Source organism: Gopherus flavomarginatus, chromosome 3, assembly GCF_025201925.1.
Source record: "Gopherus flavomarginatus isolate rGopFla2 chromosome 3, rGopFla2.mat.asm, whole genome shotgun sequence".
NCBI lineage: Eukaryota > Metazoa > Chordata > Testudines > Testudinidae > Gopherus > Gopherus flavomarginatus.
In genome coordinates this window covers 107,907,226-107,927,264 of record NC_066619.1, presented here as the reverse complement: position 1 = coordinate 107,927,264, position 20,039 = coordinate 107,907,226, and the positions used below count along the sequence as shown (strand labels likewise).

At 41.5% G+C, this 20,039-nt stretch overlaps 1 protein-coding gene across 2 annotated transcripts in view; it reads right to left on the bottom strand.

Moving 5' to 3' along the window:
* The window catches only part of PSIP1 (PC4 and SRSF1 interacting protein 1), a 79,425-nt gene that overhangs the window by 5,439 nt on the left and 53,947 nt on the right, over positions 1 to 20,039 (bottom strand). For both annotated transcript variants that reach the window (XM_050944194.1, XM_050944192.1), the window contains 5 exons: positions 19,767 to 19,822; positions 17,189 to 17,259; positions 9,576 to 9,677; positions 9,066 to 9,285; positions 6,585 to 6,696 (listed from right to left, as the gene is read on the bottom strand). In XM_050944194.1, coding sequence (XP_050800151.1) covers positions 6,585 to 6,696; positions 9,066 to 9,285; positions 9,576 to 9,677; positions 17,189 to 17,259; positions 19,767 to 19,822 — 561 coding nt within the window. The remainder of the gene's footprint in view (positions 1 to 6,584; positions 6,697 to 9,065; positions 9,286 to 9,575; positions 9,678 to 17,188; positions 17,260 to 19,766; positions 19,823 to 20,039) is intronic.

The window sequence follows — 20,039 nt, the reverse complement described above, 5'->3', positions numbered from 1 at the left end:
TCCCCTCCTGAACTCTGATGGCACTGTGCTTCTTACAGAGAAGACGCAGATTCTCCAGAGATGGGCTGAACATTTTGAAGCAGTTCTCAACTCCCCTCAGTCATCAATGATGAGGCCATTGACAAGATGTCTCAGGTTGCAGTCAACGACTCCATGGATGCTTCACCAGAAGAGGACGAAGTGAAGAAAGCCATCAACCAGCTGTCAAGTGGCAAAGCCCCAGGGTCAGATGCCATACCAGCAGAGGTGTACAAAGTCGGCGGACCCATGCTGCTACGGAAACTCACTGAGCTGTTTCAGTCCTTCTGGAAGCAGGGATTCATTCCACAGGAATTCAGAGATGCGTCCATCGTGCACCTCTATAAGAGGAAGGGCAATCACCGTGGAATCTCGCTGCTCTCTACAGCGGGGAAAGTTCTTGCACGGGTTCTGTTGAACCGACTGATCACTCACCTGGAGCAGGGCTTACTGCCAGAATCACAGTGCGGCTTTTGCAAGGGACATGGGACTACTGACATCATCTTCGCTGCGCGTCAGCTACAGGAGAAGTGTCAAGAACAGAATCGTGAACTCTACGTAACTTTTGTGGACCTCACGAAAGCGTTTGACTCTCAGTCGCCAGGGCCTGTGGAGGATCATGTTGAAATTCGGCTGTCCAGACAGATTCAGACGAATGGTACGTCAATTTCATCACGGTATGATGGCTTGTGTCCTGGATGACGGTGAAACATCTGAGGCTTTCCCAGTCACCAACGGTGTCAAGCAAGGTTGTGTTTTAGCACCCACTTTATTCAGCATGATATTCTCTGCCACTCTGACTGATGCCTTTCAGCACTGCACTGAAGGAGTAGGCCTGAAGTACAGAACTGACGGGAAACTATTCAATCTGAGGCGACTGCGTGCTATCACCAAGGTGAAGGAAACTGTACTTCGAGACTCTCTCTTTGCTGATGATTGTGCTCTGAATGCTAGTACAGAGCCAGAAATGCAAGCCAGTATGGACAAGTTTTCATCTGCATGCAACAACTTCGGTCTTACCATTAACATCAAGACGACTGAGGTCATGCACCAGCCAGCTCCCCACGCTCCGTACTCAGAACCGTCCATCACTGTAAATGGACAGAGACTTCAGGCAGTGGACCACTTTACGTACCTGGGCAGTACCCTTTCCTGAGCAGTGTCAATCGATGAAGTAGTAAACTGCCGAATTGCTAAAGCCAGCTCTGCATTTGGCCGATTGCACTCCAACGTCTGGGAATGTCGAGAGATCAGTCTACCAACGAAGCTGAAGGTCTACCGAGCAGCAGTGCTTCCAACTCTGCTGTACGCCTGCTAGACGTGGACTGTCTATCGGAGTCATGCAAGAAGGCTCAATCACTTCCACATTTCCTGTCTGCGAAAGCTTCTAAAAATCAGATGGCAGGACAAAGTGCCCGATACTGAAGTCCTTACCAGAGCCAGTCTGCCGTCAGTTCACATACTGCTGATGGGTGCCCAGACCAGACGGTCCGGACATGTCGTGAGAATGTCTGACGAGCGCATTCCTAAACAGCTCTTCTACGGAGAACTCACCCAGGGAAAGTGCTCCCATGGAGGACAAAAGAAGCAGTTCAAGGACACGCTAAAGACCTCTCTGAAGTCCCTCGAGATCAACACCACCACATGGGAAACCCTCGCACTGAACCGTCCAGCATGGCGCAGCCTCATTCACATAGGCAGTAATATCTTTGAGGCGAGGCATACTGCTGAGGCTGAAAGAAAGCGTGAGTTACGCAAGTCCAGGGCTGCCCGCACATCACTGACAGTGCCTCACGTCTGCCCAACGTGTGACAGGACATTCCACGCCTGAATTGGACTGATCAGTCATCTTCGGACGCACAGAGCCCGGTCATTGAACGAATGAGTTGTTGAGGTCTTCATCGACAACGATGGACGAACATCAACGCTGGGACAAACATGTTCACTCAACCCCAAGGAGGTGCCCTACATATTTCCAGTGTGGGAACGTTTCTCAAAAAAACAAAATAGAATGGACTGTCCCTCTCAATGCTGGGTCTACACTGGTCAATTCATAGCATAGCTGAAGAAAAGCAGAAACTCAGTCTCTGTTGAATTTGTCTGGTCTCTATAGGCTCTGAACAGTCTCAGTATATTCTAACTGACTTGGTTCTATCTACGAAGAAAGAGCACCCTTAGGACATTTAGTGTGAAGCTTAGCCTTGCCTTTGTCTGAAAGTAGTTTCAGGAAAAAGTACATATAGGTGTACAAGCTGATTAAAAAGAAACTTAAAGATTACTTTCAGTAAAATCTTAAGACACCATGTCTTAATGAGAAGACCTACGTGGAGGCCCTGACACTAGCACTTGCATTTCTCCTATCTTTCTGATCGATGTCATTACTACTAGCAAGGCTGTTCTGATGGAATGATGAAATAGGAACATTCAGTTAAATGGCTAGAAATATGGACTATTAACTCTGTCAATACAAATATTTAGATCTCAAGAAGATGGAGGTTCTTTAAGTGGGAGATATACTCTCATAAGGCTTTTTAGGAATCTGGCCACCATAAGTGTGAAGGTGTGGAGTACCCCTAAATTTGAGGTAGTGGGAATTGTCTGATACTGGTAGTGGGAATTGCCCACTTGATGTCTCAGATACCTTCTATGGCAAAGGTGAATTGCTATATGGAAAAGATGGTCTTGGAAATAGAGATCTGTCTATTAGTCATGTGGATTTAAGGATGGGACTAACGATGTTGGAGTCACCCTCTGAACTTCAGCTTGCAAATGAAAGTGTTCAGCTGTCTCAAGTCCAGAACAGGATTATAGCACCCCCCTTCTTTTTGGAAATCAGAAAATAAGTAAAACCCCTTTCCCCTATGATCCTGAGGCACTAACTCTACTGCTCTGAGATTAAGAAGTGATTGCATCTCCTGATGTAACATACTTTCAGGAGAGGGGATGGAGAAGATCTGGAACTGGATGCATTAGACCATCTCCACAATTTCCAACACATTTTCCCCAAAAAATTAAAAACTGATCCCCAAATGGAGAGGATACAATAGGAGGATTCTATAGAATTTGTACATTGTTCCCATTAAGAAATCGTATCTGCTATCTTGAGGACAATGAGGGCTGATGATAACAGGGTGGTGGATAAAGTTGACTTCCTTCTGGGGAATTTTTGGCACATCTTAAGTAGATCAGGTTGCCTGTATTGAGTGTAAAAATATTGACTTTGCTGTGCTTGAGGCTTACAGTGCTTACACTTGGAGGTCTACATTCCTGCATCAAAGGATCTCAACATAGCATGGGAGTTCTTCAAAGAGTGTAAGGCCTCAGCTGTTTTAGGACGGAAAAGCTCACATCTCTCAAGGAAGAGTCTCAGTTATAATTTCTTCTTCTTTAGAAATCCCTGGTGATTGGAGCCATGATGACTTCCTCATATCAACTGAGATAATTTCCAGATCTATGGCTGTATCTGCAGCATGAAGTGCTGCTTGGAAGAATGTATGCACTGCACCTTTGCCAATCAGCAACAAACTCCTTCACGTTATGTTAAGGAAGTTTGTCTGCAAAGGTAGATATGCAGTCCCAATTAAAATAATCATATTTCACCAACAGGACCCAGTAACTGGTAATTCTAATTTAGAGATGATGTAGAATAGTTTTACATCCAAGTAAATCTTTTTGGGGTTTTTTTTTTTTTAATCTTTTGATTGGCTCTGTCCTGATCTCTCATACACCACTGTAAATCACGTAAGACTGGGTGTGGGACGAATATTAAAAAAAAGTCTCGAAACCCTGTGAAGGCACTTGGTAGTGATGTTCTGCTCTCTTTGATGTTGCAGGCATCTGCAAGAGCAACTTTGCCAGCTCTAAAACACTTTCATTGATGAGGATTGCAAGCAGTACTAGTACCAAGAGTCACAGGATGTCCAGGAACATGTGTGTATATTGTGGGTTGTTTTTTTTTTTTTGTTTTTTTTTTGTTTTTGTTTTTTTTTTTTTACACACTGGACCACCTCAGCTGGAATTGTCAGTGTGTCAGCCATTCTGTGTAACAAGTTGTGGAATATGTTGTAACCATCTGGGGTTGCGGTAAATGACACAAGAACCACCTCATCCAGGGATGACTAATGAGCTGGAACAGGGTGGTCCTCTGCTTGTGACTACTAATCAGAGCTATATCCAGTCTGTTTAGCAGGCTGTAAGGCTCTCAAGTGAGGTGAAGGGGGATCGAGCCCTAGACTGAGAGGCAGACACTGGCCTTCCAGCATGATGCATTCCCCACAGAGTCCAATAAGGCCAAGGGGGAGGATTCTAGGTCTATGGTAATAGGACAGCTCTTGACTTTTTTTCTCTCTCTCTCTCTCTCTCTCTAGTGTATACTGGCCTGAATAGTTAGACCCCATGGAATTAGCCAGTGAAACTTCCCTTACAGCCTGAAGAGAAGAATGAATAGTCCTCCTAAGGAGAAGCAACTGTACCAGCTAGTGTATAGGCAGCACCCTCAGACTGTGCTCTGGCCAGCACTGCTGATGCGCTCAATAGTGGTGTAGGAGCAGCAGTCAGAACCAGAGAGATACCTTCACTGCTGCTAATAATGGGAAACTCAGTACTGAAGAAACCATTCAAATAATGTATAGACCTTTGATACTAAATACACTGGTACAAGGCAAACAAGTAGATTTCAGTACCAAGGTAGACATTACTGTAGACATCAGTACCAGAGGCTTCATGCTAAGAGGTCAGTACTAGGCATTTTATGCAGTACTGAGGAAACTCGTCAAAGGTACAGTGACCAGTGCCTGACTTGGTGCCAGAGACACCATTTTTTAGGCCTCATGCTACCTTTTTTTGTCTGAGGCTTGAGAGGGGGATCTGGTAAAGGATACCTAAATCTCCTCTTTGTGTGGAGTTGGTGCTCTTTCTTCCCCTGGCCTTGGAGATTTTACCAAGCATCTTTAGGAGCAGGTACTTTAGCTCCAAGCATAGAGGAGCCATCAGGAGAATTTTTAGATGACAAGTGCTCAAAAGTTTCTGACTCAGGTATCCCAGACTCTGATGAGGGATGCCTTAACTTCACTCAAAAGAGCTATTTTAAACAAGACTACCTCCCCTGCATTCTGGGTTCTTTTAGAAAAACAAGCATCAACAAACTCAACAAGCATTACAACCCCACACAAAGGGCAATTTTTAAAGCCTGGAGATTCACATTCAGTCATAGTGACCAATCCCAGTATTAGTGCTAATTCTTAGGCAAAAAACAAACAAGTGAGTCTTCTTCTGAAGGAAGAAAAACAAACAAAACCAAACCTCTAGAACTAATCCTAAAGTCAAACTAATTACCAGGCACCTTACTCGCTACAACTATTTACATAAGAAGAAGCTGCATAGTAAGCAAAGGTCCCCCGCTTCTACAAATTTAAACTTGAAAGTGATGAAATGGAAGAGAGAGGTAATTGAGATTGCCCTGCCCTTTACTGGAGGCACAAGACACTCAGGTCACAGGCACGGCCCCCAACATGGGTCACCAAAAGAATATGAACTCAAGTGCACTGGGCACATTCACCACTAGTAGAATATAGTGTATGGACAAGCACCTGAAGGAGGCGGCGTCAGCAAATAACTGATTTAAAGTTTCTTTCATCTTTTAAAACCCCATAACATAGTCAGTCTACTCCCCATACATCAGGTACTGCTGTCCCACCACACAACATACTGCTGCCATCCTTGTCTATATGGCACCACATTGACGGACAATGTTGTGGAGGAGGTTTGGGGTGATAAGTAAGTATTAATTATTTTCCACCTATGTCATTTTACAAAGCTTTCCTTTTAAATATTTAGAGCATTAAGGAACACAAACAAGCAGAAAACAGCTTGATCAGAACACAACACCTGAACCTCTCAAAACTTTTAATAAATCTGCCCCCCTTCACCACAGTACTTTGAGATTTCATAGTAAAACAGTTTGAATAAATTGATTGTATTTTGACAATTTTATAATTAATTAGCAATTTAACAGGTTTATTAATCAGTGGATGTTACATGAATTACACATATTTTGTAAAAAAAAAGTTTTATGGTAGAAATAAAACAGTTTCACATAATTTTGTGTCATATTTTCCCTTTGACCTGGGCTGCCTTTGCTTCCAGGTTTAAAACAGTTTCCACCTGTGTTTGTATTAGACAGCCTGAAATCTAGTAAATCAAGACTGTTTATTGCAGTGTCATTGTTATACCTGGAACGGTCTGTCCTCTACCTTTACTTTCTGTAAAATCAGCCCCGACCTTCTAGACTAAGAAATATCAAAATAAGAGTCTGAAGCATTTATTTTTATCCTATAGTTTTTTTCCTCACTTTAAGTTTGAATGTTGAGACAAATATTGACTTGGCACTGTTTTTCCCTACAATCCTTAGGAAAAACCTTGTAAAATATCAGTCAAGTACCCAAAACATGACTAAAGTAGTAACTTAACAACATTGCTAATTTTTATTACTCATTTTTTTAAAAAAAGCCTTCTAAAACAGAGGAACAAGTATAATTCATTGTTACAAAGATTAAAACTACCCTCACTTTTTCTTAGTGCCGACTTCATGCTTGTCTCTTTTTTCTTCAGTGCTGTCTCCATTGTGCTGTGACTGGTTACTGTCTTGAGCATCAGGCCCTCCATTCAGTATCTTTGAACCTTTGAAATTACAAAGCAAAAAGACTCCACAATATCAGCATAGTGCATTAAGTAGGCAAAAAGCAAAACTGTAAGTTACCACAGAATCCTTTTGTGGCTAGCATCAACTTCTGTGTTGTGGGAGTTTGCCATACTTAGTCCTGAAACTTTAAACTGAAATAGTATCTAAAAAGAAAAAGCTAGTACTGTGACATGTTTCATTAGATTTTGGCCTATTTTATATACCCAATTCAGCCTCATAACTTCCTTGAATATTTAAATAAAAACCACAAACATTCCCCATTTTATAAAGAATACCTAAAATATCATAAGCATTAGGTATATAAATTATTGCTGAAAACGACTTTCAGTAATCTTTGTTCTTGTACTTCACAACACACAAATAAAAACTCAAGGAGGTTTGGAAAAGTCTCTAAGTTCAGAAGTAATAGATTTACAAAAGTTACGTTGGAAATATCAAGAGAACAATTTGAAGATTTCCAGTTCTTATTGGGTTTGGCCAGACTGGAGATACCAAGGACAACTATTTTTACTATGGAATTGCAGTAGGCTCCCCCTCCACTTGAAATGGAGGACACCTTCTACAGGAGGGATAGGTATGTGGAGAGACTGCAGTGAGGAAGAAGAGTATGAAGCTGATTTACTGATGAAATTTCAAATATTAAAAAATTGTTATACCCTGAGAACCCTGTCATCCTCTAAATAGTTTGTTGCTCCAATATTTTGCTGGAAATTATGAGAAAGCAGAAATAAAAAGGTAAGCATGATTAAGAAACAAAGTACTACTTTTGTGTTCTTTATTAGGATTGGTGGCCTAAACAGTGAGAGTGTTAAGTACCTCCTCTGACTGGGTCAAGCTGTATTGAAAGTAGCTACTAATGAAGATCGACATCTGTACCAAAAGTTTTGAAACAATTTGACTAAGTGGACAATATCAATCTAGTTGGTATTACTGAACCGGGCGTTGGGGGGGTGGGGGGGGGGAGGAGGAGGAGGAGATGACTGTCATGACCCTATGATACACCCTGGAAGCTGCTTTTTTTGAATGAATTCCTGTTATCAGCTTGCTTACTTGTCTTCTTCCTCTTTTGCATAAAAGTAGAGTGCAGAATATGCAATCCTCCTGGGCAGTATGCTAGTCTCGGTTAGTAAATGGAAAATTTGTACTGGAAGATATCAGAAATGATGGTTAATAGAGCTTTCTGGTTGATAAAGTACCAGATATCACAGCTTTTACTGTATTGTACACAATAGTTTCCTAATCAAAAACTGTTGAATCCAACATGGGGGAATTCTGTATTCGATCTTATTTCGAGGGATAAAAAAGAATTGATCACACAACTAAAAATTAGTGGCGGCTTAGATTCAAGTTATCATGATTTGATTGTACTTTTTTATGTGAGCCCAGAATAAAGTCCAAACCAGTAATAAACACAATTGGTGCTTTAAAAAGGCCAATGTCTCAAAGCTAAAAACGATTATGAGCCAAAACAGTTGCAAGAAAGAATTTAAATGGTAAAACATGAATAATAACTGGGAACGCCTGAATATTTACTACATGCTCAAAAAGCAACAATCCCAATAGCAAGAAGGAAGTTTCTAAGACAGGTTGTTTTTAGAGAATGTGAAAGTAAATTTTCACACCCTAACTCCCTACGGAAGAAAAGGGAAGTTAATAGTATGAAATATAAATCAGAAGTTAGGAATTGTAGAAAATAAATAATACCTATCTGTGGCCAGCAGAGTTAAAGAAAATAAGGAATATTTCAAATATATTAGGAACAAAATGAATTCTAACAATAAGATTGGCCCATTACTAGATGGAAATGGCAGAATTGTCCATAATAATGCAGAAGAAGTAAAAGTGTGCAATAATTACTACTGTTCTGTATTTGGGAAAGAGCCAGATGATGTAATCGTATATCATCATGATGATGAAAAATTTTCCATTTCACTAGTAACTTTGGAGAGCATTAAACAGAAGCTATTAAAGCTGGACATTTTTAATTCAGCAGGTCCAGATACCTGCATCCAAGAGCTGTGAAAGTGCTGGCTGAGGAACTAATGTAGATTTTCAGTAAGTCTAGAACTCTCCTAGTATTCAAAGAGGACTGGAAAAAATCTACTGTGCTAAGATTTAAAAAGGGTAAATGGGATGACCTGGCTAATTATAGATCTGTCAGCAATCCTGGCTAATGGAACAATTAATATGGGACTTGATTAATAAAAGAGTTAAAGAAGGGAAATATTTATTAATGCCGATCAACATGGGTTTACGGAAAATAGAAACTATTTCCATATAACAGTGGACTGTCTGGGTTAATACTGTTAAGCTGTCCAGAGGGAAGTTTGAGGACACCACCACATACCTGTTTGCTCTTTTTCTTTTTCCATTTTCTTGTTTTGTCCTTTCTTCCACTGTTCTTTGGTTTTATTTGCTTCCTCATGCTGTTTTTGCTCAGCAAGTGATTTATTCAGCACTTGTGAGAGGACAGAATCTCCTTCCCCAACCAGAAACATGGTCTTGAACTTGTTGTACAGCATAGTGGATTTCTCCATTATAACCTGGCTAACTTTGAACTTCCGTATCTGAAGATACATGTGCGAGATGTAACAAAATAAATATAGGATGTGCACAAGGTTTTTTATTTTATTTATTTTTTTACACACAAATATTTGCTCATCCTTCATTAAACTAAGTGCAATTAAAATGCTTAACCCACTAACTATAATCAGACTTCTAAAGAAACAAAACAGGAACTTTCACAAGGTCCAATGAATTGAATCAGCTTAAATGATAACTCAAGAGAACAGACAATACATTATACTTTGAGGATAAAGATGCATTATGCTGTTTAGAATGAAGTTGCAAACCTTACTTTCTTTAGTGTCAAGATCATCTCTGTGTGCTTCTGAGCTTGTTGCATTGTGACCTGAAGTGAAGATAGCTCATCTAGGGCCTCAATACATCTATTCACATCCTGTTAAACAAGAAGCCAATTTCAAGTGTTAACCTGAACTTAACTTTAGCTTTTTATATTTTTGTTTAAAATTTATAAGCCTTGGTTTCTGATATTACTTATCAGCAGTACTAGAATATATATACACACAGAATATTAGTTTAAAAAAGTCTTATCAGTAGTTTGGAATTTATAACAATGTACATAAACGCAAATCCCTTAAATTTGTATACTCCAAAAAAAAATCTACAAATGAGAAAATTAATGTTTGACACAAACTGAATTCCAGAGTTTTCCCAAAGAGAGTACTTCATATGTTCATAGTACAAGAACATTCAGTAAAGTCTAACTCAAACTTAACCACTTGTTTCAACACAAAGCAGTTCGTGTCTCAAATCCCAACTTTTTCCCCTAAAAAGTTCCCTGTATCTTGGTACTACGAAAGTACTAAAAACAAAACTTCACTCTGCTTTCCATTGCTTCCATGAATCCAATACTTCAGTGCCTAAGTATGAAAATTTTGAGCTAAAGTTTCTCTCCAAGTTCAGCTTGTACTAAAGCTTCCCTGCAGGATCCCTGTGTCAGCCCTTTGTTTCCTTTCCTCAGAGAGAGAGACTCCAACTTTTTATATCTGGGTTGGAGCTAAGAAGATCCATCTGCCAGCATAAGTCATTGATAATATTCTGCATCTTAATTGAGACTTTTAGCACCTGTGCTGAGGGGTGAAGAGTTTATTACGGGTTACTCTCTGATATGGAGAACGGATTCACCTCCCAGGTGAGAGTTCAAACCTATTAGGGCTCTAGGATAGTTTTGGGTGGGTCCTTCTCAATCTCTCTCTGTTGAAGCCACTCCACTTTCTATCAATTACTTGAATAGTCAATGGAGCAAGAGAGGGAGGAAGGGAGAGAAAAAAAAGAAAAGAATGAATGTATAGCCTGTTGGTTAGGGCACTCACAAAGGAGGAACACCCAAGTTCGTGTCCCTGCTCCAATAAATTATACTATCAAACAGCTTCAACGGGACAGTCTGAGAAATAGTCACAACAGAATAGCCCATGGGCTAGGGCACTCTCCTGCAATGTAGCCATTTTGTGACTATCACCTATGTTCCCCCCAAAAAACACTGTGTGCCAAAAGTATTCAGCAAATTCATGTCAAATCTGCAAACAGTTTTGGGTCAGTCGAACCTGCTTTTTTGGCAAATAAGCTATTTATCCAAAAACTTCTGTCCAGCTCTAGCTGGGAGGGAAAAAGTCAGGACTATTGTCTCTGCACAGTATACTATATTTCCCCACGTTTTGCTTAATGATAAACATGATCAGTTAGATTATTATTATTATTCTGCAACCAACCTTCCTTGTCTTGATAAGAAGATATTGCCATAAAAAAAGGGTAAGAAAAAAGCCAGTTCAAGTTTAACTCAATAATAAAAAGCCTCTGAAAATGTTGTCTGTTTTTTATTGTTTTGGAGGAAACCCATGGTCTGCAGAATAAACCAAAGATTTACATTTTGTAGAACTGGACATATTTTTTATAAATCTAATATCAGTGGAAGTATTTTAATTATTTTTATGTCAATTTCAATTAAAAATAGTCACTTCCCTTCTTGTAACTGATATTCTTTGAGACATGTTGCATATGTCCATTACAACCGAAGACTGTGGTGGGGAGTTCTCTTAATAGTACCATGGGTGCAGCTTGACCCACCTCCTGGCTCCTCTTGCACAGAATGAGGGTGCAGCTGCCCTGCCCTTCCTTTGGTTCCTCTGCAGGGAAGCCAGTGATAGACTTCATCAGGGAAGGGCAGATCACGTAATGGACATATGCAATGTATCTTGAACAACCATTACAAGAAGGCGAGAAACCATTTTTTCTTCGAGTGCTTGCATATGTCCATTACACTGTAGGTGACTCCCAAGCTGCTAACCCCAGGTTATGGGGTTTGAAGTCTCATCGGAAGAGGGACCACAGAACCGTTTTTCCTACATTTGCATCCTCCCTTGATGCAGTGGGCAAGTGTATGTCTCAATGGAAGACCACATCATATGTCCACAATAGGGACATGTGCCACAAATGTTGCTGAGACTGAAAGCTCTGGTTGAGCATGTTATCAGCTTATCTGGAGGCGCTACACCTTTGGCAGTATAATACATAGCAATGAAGCTGCTAATCCATTTTGAGAGTTCTGTGTTGTAACTGATTATCCTCTCATATGCTCTGCAAATGAAACAAAAAGCTGTGAAGAAACCTGAAAGGCTCTGTCCAGTTCAGGTAAAAATCTGAAGCTCAAACATCTAGGGTGCAGAGCGCCTTCACTTGTCCTTGTCAGCATGCGGTTTGGCTTAAGCTGAACCTTTTTTGGTAAAAAACTGTGTAAGATAGATCATTCAGCTCTCTCGCTTGCCTAGTGGGGGTGAGGGCCAATAAGAAAGCCACTTTCACTGGAACACATATAAATGAGCACGACACTAAAGGCTGGAAAGGAGGATCCATTAGAGCCAACACCACGAAATTCAAATCTCAAGTTGGTACAGATTCCTGACAGACTGAAAATCTAGTTAGGCCTTTCAGGAACTTGGTCATGATAGACTGAATGAAAACTGTCTTACCACTGATCTGAAGGTAACATGTTGAGATGATGGCCAGATGCACTCTAATGGAACTGGGTAACAGATATTATGCCTTAAGATACAAGAGGTAGTCTAGGATTGAGTGTATCTTTGCCTAAATAGGCGGCATGTTTCTTGAGGCCACCCAGCTGAAAAACATTTCCACTTATTCAGGTAAGCAACTCTTGTAGGTTTCCTATGATTAAGGAGGACATTCTGAACTGCTGCTGAGAGACACCCTCCTGGGCACTTAACCACTGATGTGCCATGCTGTGAGGTACAGCATCTGAGGATTTGGGTAAAATACCAGGCCATGGTTCTGTGCAATGAGGTCTCTGATTAATGGTAACACCCAAGGCTCTCGAGTGGAAACCCTGTGAAGGCTAGAATACAATAGCTGCCCCAGGATTGGCCAGGCTGGAACTTTAAGTATTACTCTGTCTTGATCTTGCTTTAGCTTGAGAATGAACCCGGGAATCGGGGGGAACTGGTGGATATACATATAACTAGTCCTTCTCCCATGGGAATAGAAATGTGTCTGAAATTGACCTGGGGCTATGGCCCACACTGTAACAGAATTGAGGAAAGTGATTGATGAAAGACCTTCTGTGTGGAATACTGAAGCTAGAATGGTTGTGTTGAGAGACCATTCATGGTCTAAACTGAAGGACTGGCATACGCGTTCTGCACCCCTGGCAAGTAAGATGCTTCAGAATGATTGAGCTCCGAATGCAGATATTCCACAACTTGACAGCTTCCTGACAGGCTGTCTGACTTGGCATCTCCTCGTTTACATAAAACACTGCTGTGGTGCTGTCGGTTAGCACTTGGAGAGTTTTCCCCTGAATATGAGGCAGAAACCACTGACATGCACAAAAAAAAAAGTTTGCAATTCAAGAATGTTTATATGTAACCTTAGCCTTGTGGGAAGCCCACAACCCTTGGGCCTGAAGATTGCCAAGAAGTGCTCCCCAGACCGTGGTTGAAGCATCCATTATCATAGTCATAGAAGGGAGAGGTGGAGCAAAGGAAACTCCCATACGGATTTTGTCTTCACTCACCCACCAGCTCAGAGGTGACAAAACCCCATCCAGGATACACATACGATTGTCCAAGTTGTGAATGTGAGGGAAATATACTGATCTGCGTCATGCATGCAGCACTCTGAGGTGCAGCCTGATGTGAAGGATCATACTGGATATGTCTACATTGCAATTAAAAACCTGCAGCAGGCCCATGTCAGCTGCCTCAGACTCAGACTAAGGGGCAGTTAAATTGAAGTGCAGTTGTTTGGACTCAGAGAGAAAGGTTCCCTAGGACCTTCCGGCAGGTAGGTCGCAAATAGAATGTCTCCCATTTGGAATACTTGTACCTTGACAACAATGCCTCAAGACTGGCAATGTGGAGCTGTAAATTCACCATAGAATAAATCTTTCTACCAAAAAGATCAAGATTATTGGCATCACTTTCTTTTGGGGAAGCTTTAGCCCAGCCTTAATGACCCCTTTCATTCACGACAGCCACTACTAGTGAGTTTGACATACGGCAAGGATCGGCAACCGTTGGCACGCGGCCCACCAGGGTAAGCACCTTGGCAGGCCGGACCGGTTTACCTAACTGCTACATCCACAGGTTCGGCCGATTGCGGCTCCCACTGGCTGAGGTTCGCCGTGCCAGGCCAATGGGAGCCGCAGGAAGTGGCTTGGGATGAGGGATGTGCTGGCTGCGGCTTCTTGCAGTCCCCATTGACCTAGAGCAGTGAACCGTGATCAGTGGGAGTCATGATAGGCTGAACCTGCAGACGTGGCAGGTAAACAAACCGGCCCGGCCTGCCAGGGTGCTTACCCTGGCAGACCATGTGTCAAAAGTTGCCAATCCCTGGCATAAGGTGTAAATAAAACTGCTCAACTTCTTGGGACAGAACCTGATATTTATTTCCATTCATTTGACCACAGGTGGGATGGAAGAAGGAATATGCCACCATGTTTTAGAGAGCAGTGTAGCAGCATCATTTATAGGCAGGGGTACCTTTCGCAAAAGGGTGTGATGTACAATGTTAACCAGCTTGTGGATGTTCTCCTCCACCAATTCCACCTGAATGCCAAGAGAAACTGCCATTCTCCTAAGGTGATCTAGACCTACATCATGAATGCAGTGCCAGAGGCAGCATGAACGTCTTCCCAGATGTGGAGGAGCTGGTGAGGTTGAAGAGAGTTGCACCTGGCTTGTAGCCAGTGGGTCCAAAATAGAGTTCTGATGCAGACATCATCAGCACCTGCACCGACATTGGCTGACAGTCCTCACCCTAATGTAATGGCAACAGTGGTAATGACAAACATAAGTCCCTTGCTTTGCCACAAACTTCAGACACTGTTGGCACTGACATGGGTGGTTGTCCTTCTGTGATCAGAGAAGTCTCATCTGTCCCAGCCAAAGAAATAACCCATTTCAATTGCCCAGAGAAGGCACCAGAGTCAATGGCTCAGGTCCCGCTGTATGAGCTGCTACCAGGGAGCAGAGAGTCTGAGGGTGCACTCTACCACCAGTACTGGACCAGCCTTTTCTGAAGGAATTCCAATTCCCGATCTTTGAGGAACCTGATGCCAACTTATTTTTGTTTCTGAGGCAGTAAACACTCTGCAGCCCTCGACCTAGAGAAGACGAGTCCCGGTGATGGGGACCTCATGTGGCCCCTATGTATAAAAACAGCTGAGGGAATACTCTGGGAAGGAGTCATGAAACAGCTTCCCTTGGGCAATCTAGGAGGTTTGGATGCCAATCTAAGTGCCACCTCCATTAAGATGTAACAAAAGCACTCTTTCCTCAGAGTTTTCATCCTGGTCTTGAAACTGCAACAAATGGTGCACCTGTCTCTCAAGAGACTTTGCTTAAGCACTTGATATAGTGTTAACGAGGGTCTCCGTCAGACATGGGCTTCCGACAACCTAAGTAAAGTGCCAAGATATGGGGGATCTTGGCATAGGCTTACCCTGCACTGGGTGAACTGAAAAAAATTCAAACTAAAACAAAATTAGAATAAAGAAAAATCAAATGATGGGAAAAACACAAAAAGAGTAACATTAGGTAAGTGACCAAAAAGCAATAAGTCTGTTCACTGGGAACAAGATGGTCCAACCATTCTCCATGGATGGTAAGAATGAACTGAAGGAGGGGCAGGGCAGCTATGCCTTTTCTGCCCTTGTATGGAGCACAAGGATCTAAGAAATGGGTGGGGCCACCCTTACATGTAATACTAAGGAAAACTCTCCAGCACCAGCATGTGGGACATGCACACATCTACAGTGTAGTGGACATATACAAGCCTTTGAAGAAGCACCATTTATTTGGATTTCATGGTTGCCAATTCTTGAGATATTTTAACAAGTCCTGTGATTTTTGACTATTTTTACTTGTCTCTTGCAAAAAAAATTCTGGCAGCCCAGGATTTCCGACTGAGCTGAAATTCATGCTACATTTGTTGCTTTGAGCACAAGATACCAGTGTTGGCAGACTGAGCTTCAAATGCTGTACTGCAGCTCAGACTGCCACTAGCAAGGACCACTGAAGTGCTCGCTGCAGAGTCAGCTTCTCCAGACCGCAGATCAGTGCTGGGCAACCTGTGGCCTATCAGGGTAATCCACTGGTGGCCCGCCAGTTTGTTTACATTTGCACGGCCACTCGCAGCTCCCATTGCCCGCTGATCCCGGCCAATGGGAGCTGGGGGAAATGGCAGCCAGCACGTCCCTGCAGCCTGAGCCGCTTTCTGCAGCTCCCATTGGCCAGGAACGACGAACAGCAGGCAACAGGAGCTGCGGGTGGCCGTGCAAATGTAAACAAACTGTCTGGTGGCCCACCAGTGGATTACCCACAGGTGCCCATCACTGCTGCAGACTGTTCACGTGGGGCAAATTGAGCAATGAGGAGCAGGCACTGGGCTGTAGGCAACACCAACTCTCCTACCCTTTCCCTTAATTCCCCAGATAGTGCTATGATGAACAACGAGGAAAGGACAGAGAAGGACCCCAAACCAACGTATCTACTCTCTAGCCCAACTGCACTCTTCCCTACCCCCACCACTGCTGCTGGAATATATAGTGACAACAGAAGGAGCATACTGTCTAGTGAGAAGGCAGCAAGGAAGCAACCTTCCCCATCAGTCACAAGAAGTGTAAGGAGGTACACAAAGGGCCAGATTTTGGAAGGAAAGAAATAGGACAGAAGTCAAAGTAATGTGGCTGACAAAAGTCACTGGTTCAAATACATATAAAGGATGAATGAAGAGCACCTGCACCTGTGAAGACAGCATGGCAGGAGCAGGAAAGCTGAGAATGCAGTGGATGGATTGCTTCAAAGAAGAGAGTAAGCAGTGAACCTTAGTGCCACTTTGGACAGATGAAGATGGATTCTCATGCAAGAATCTAACTTCAGTTGATGGGATAAGGAGATGTAGTAGTAATACTAGTTTAATTTTTTTTTAAATGGTTTTCACCCACTTCCCCCAGTGTTTCATGATTTTTGACCTTGCAAGCTGGTGACAGTAGGATTTAAACATCCCCTTGCATTCTGTGCAACCCGAATTTCACAGCATTATCCTGTACAAACTTCACAGTGCACCAGTTCCAGAAAGTGGACAGATAATAGAAAAATGTGAAAACAGGTTAGGTTTCTTTGTACAAGGTAAGTGAAGGGCATATTTTAAGAATTTAGATAAAATAATGAAAAGTAAGTTAGAATTTTAGAATTCAGTTTGAAAAATCTATTAGTATTCATCTTAAAGTCAAGGTTTATTTTTTTAAGATGCAAGTTTATCTGCTGGCATACCTTTAAGTGCAACAATCTGAGTAATATTTTAGAGGATTCCAAAACATTTTAGCTGACTGCACTGTAAATATACACCTGTTATTAAACACAACATACTTACAAGATTGTCAATTTTGAGGGAATTTTTAATTTCTGCATGTATCCTTTGAAGCCGAGAATCCATTGATGTTTCTAAAGATTAAAAATAATTTTATTTGAATGATGTAGTGACTATCAAATCTATTAATGCAGGATATCTTTCAGAACAAGATTTCTACAAACATGAAATTGCTGACTGAAGAAAAAAAATGTATGTATGGATAAACAGTCATATCAGTTAACCATAAAGTACTCTATTTTGACCAAAACCATTAGTGTATCGGGTGCTGCAACACAATTATTTAAAAAAATTGGACAATATTTGGCAATCTATGCAATGTTCTCCGCAGCAGCATATGCTACACATTACAACAATTTTCCACACCTATGTCTAATTGTCAAAATACAATTGGAAATACAATATAGTTGTTAACCCAGGCAAAAGAAGTCTGGATAATAAGATATAAGTATTTGAACAGCCTTTAGATAAGGTGCCTGGCACCCTACAAAGTGAAGGAAAAGAGGTGGTCAGACCCTCCTCCTGCAAGAGTCATCCTGCCACAGGTGGTGCTTCTAGGCACTTGGGAGTAACTGGTCACTTAAAGTAGTTCAAATTTGTCAAATAAGATGGCTGGAAAGCAGGCAATGCATGTGCTTTGCCATGACAAGTTTATTAGTGATAAAATTAAATGGAGGGGTTGGTTCTTTGACTAATCCATACATGCTGAACTATCTTCTGTACTTTTTTCAGTTAGTATATGGTGTGTGTTTTGGATATACTACAGAAAAATGGAAAATTTATTCTCTCTCACTTTTCTAGGACTCCCATTTCCCCTAATTCATAGATTCCCAGGCCAGAAGGGGCCATTGTGATCATCTGATCTTCTATAACAGGCCACAGAGCTGCCAAAAAATAATTTCTAGAGCACAGATTTTAGAAGAACAACTAATTATGATTTAAAAAATTTCTAGTGATGGAGAATCCAATACTACCCTTGGTGAGTTGTTACAACAGTTCATTACTCTTACCATTAAAAATGTACACCTTATTTCCAGTCTGAATTGTCTAGCTTCAACTTCCAGACATTGGATCATGTTATACTTTTCTCTGCTAGACTGGAGAGCCCATTATTAAGTATATGTTCCCCATGTAGGTACTCAGAGGCTAATCAAGGTACCTCTTAACCTCCTCTTTGTTAAGCTAAATAGATTGACCTCCTTGAGTCTATCACTATAAGGCACGTTTTCTAAACCTTTAATCATTCTTGCAGCTCTTCTCCAAACCCTCTTCAATTTATCACATCCTTCTTAAATTGTGGATACCAGAACTTGATCTACTATTCCAACAGTAGTCACACCAGTGCCAAACACAAAAGTACAATAACCTCTCTACTCTTACTTGAGAATCACGTTTATGCATCAGAGAGTCACATTAGCCCCTTTGGCCACAGCACTGCGTTTTGAGCTACTGTTAAGCTGATTATTGACCCCCAAATCTTTTTCAAAGTCACTGCTTCCCAGGAAAGAGTCCCGCTTCCTGTAAGTATGTTCTACAGTATTTGTTCTTTCATGTATACATTTAGATTCAGAGACATTTGGACAAAACAGCTTCCTATAAAATACTGGAGGAATCTCAGATTTGTCTTAGTCTCTGCAACATCACCATGCTCAAACCAGTACACCTATATTATTTTTGTTAAAAGCAGATCTTTAAACAGTAAAGCCTCACTCATCTGTATTAAGGGATCCTGAAGGGGCTACTGTAGAAGCATTGAAAGGCTTCTCATGGGAGTGGGAGTGTAGAAGAGTACAAGTGCAGGAGACCAATTCCAGAAAGGAAATAAAGCAACCAGTTTTCCATTATGGATTCTGAGCCCGCCTCCAATCATAGACAAATCAGGATGTAGCAAATATTAAAGAATTTTACTAAGGTGGGAGGGGAGATATTTGGACTGGCCCCCAAGAATTCCTTTTTTGTAAAGACAGTCAACTTTGCTGAGCCCCAAAGAATGAAAAGGAATGAATTTCCCTTGCAAAGTGTCTAGGTTAGCATGCAAGGATGTGGAGGCCCCAGGAAGCTGTCCAGAGCCTAACCTCCTTCCCTTGGCAGAACAAGTGTCTCTGAGTAGTTGTGATAGGGCTCCTGAGTGTGTCGTCTTAAAGATTGAAACGCCTTGTCAACTGCTCTGCTATGATGGGGTAGAAGAGGAAAAACAAATGGAGCACAGGAACTTCCCGAGTAGTCCAGTTCAGGGTGCAGAGAATCAGACATTTCTCCTAAGAGATGGAGAAAGACGCTGCTCCCTGCTACCCACATAAACAGCTTTAAAAATGGAATGACAATGGATAAAGCGGGAGTACTGGAGAGTGGCTTTGTTTGCACTGCTGAAGGCAGAGAAGCACATGGGAGGTAGGGATGTAGCAAAAGACTTGGAACAAAATGCACTGCCTAAAGTACTTGCAAGAAGCAGAGTCGCAGCTCAAATATCTTGGATTGTTTTAATCCAGAAACCCCTCACTAATGAAGTTTCAGTTTATAGGTATGTTTTATTTAAAATTAAAGAGACTAAAAATATTCTGTATAGCTTCATTAAACTAACCTCGCTTCTTCTCCATCTTCTTTACTTCTGGTTTCTTGGTTTCCTCTTTACTCTGCCTATTAAAAATGTTAAACATTTTACAACGTTTGTCTTCTTTTAAAGTCTGTAATTTCAACTTTTTAAAATGAGATATGCTGTTTCATGACTAAGGCAGTAACTCAAAACATTAGCACAAGAAAAGGACAAACGCTGATCTTGCATAATGAAGAAGATTATGATTAATTTAATAACGACAGCATGGATAGCAGATTCTTCCAGATTAACAAATTGCTT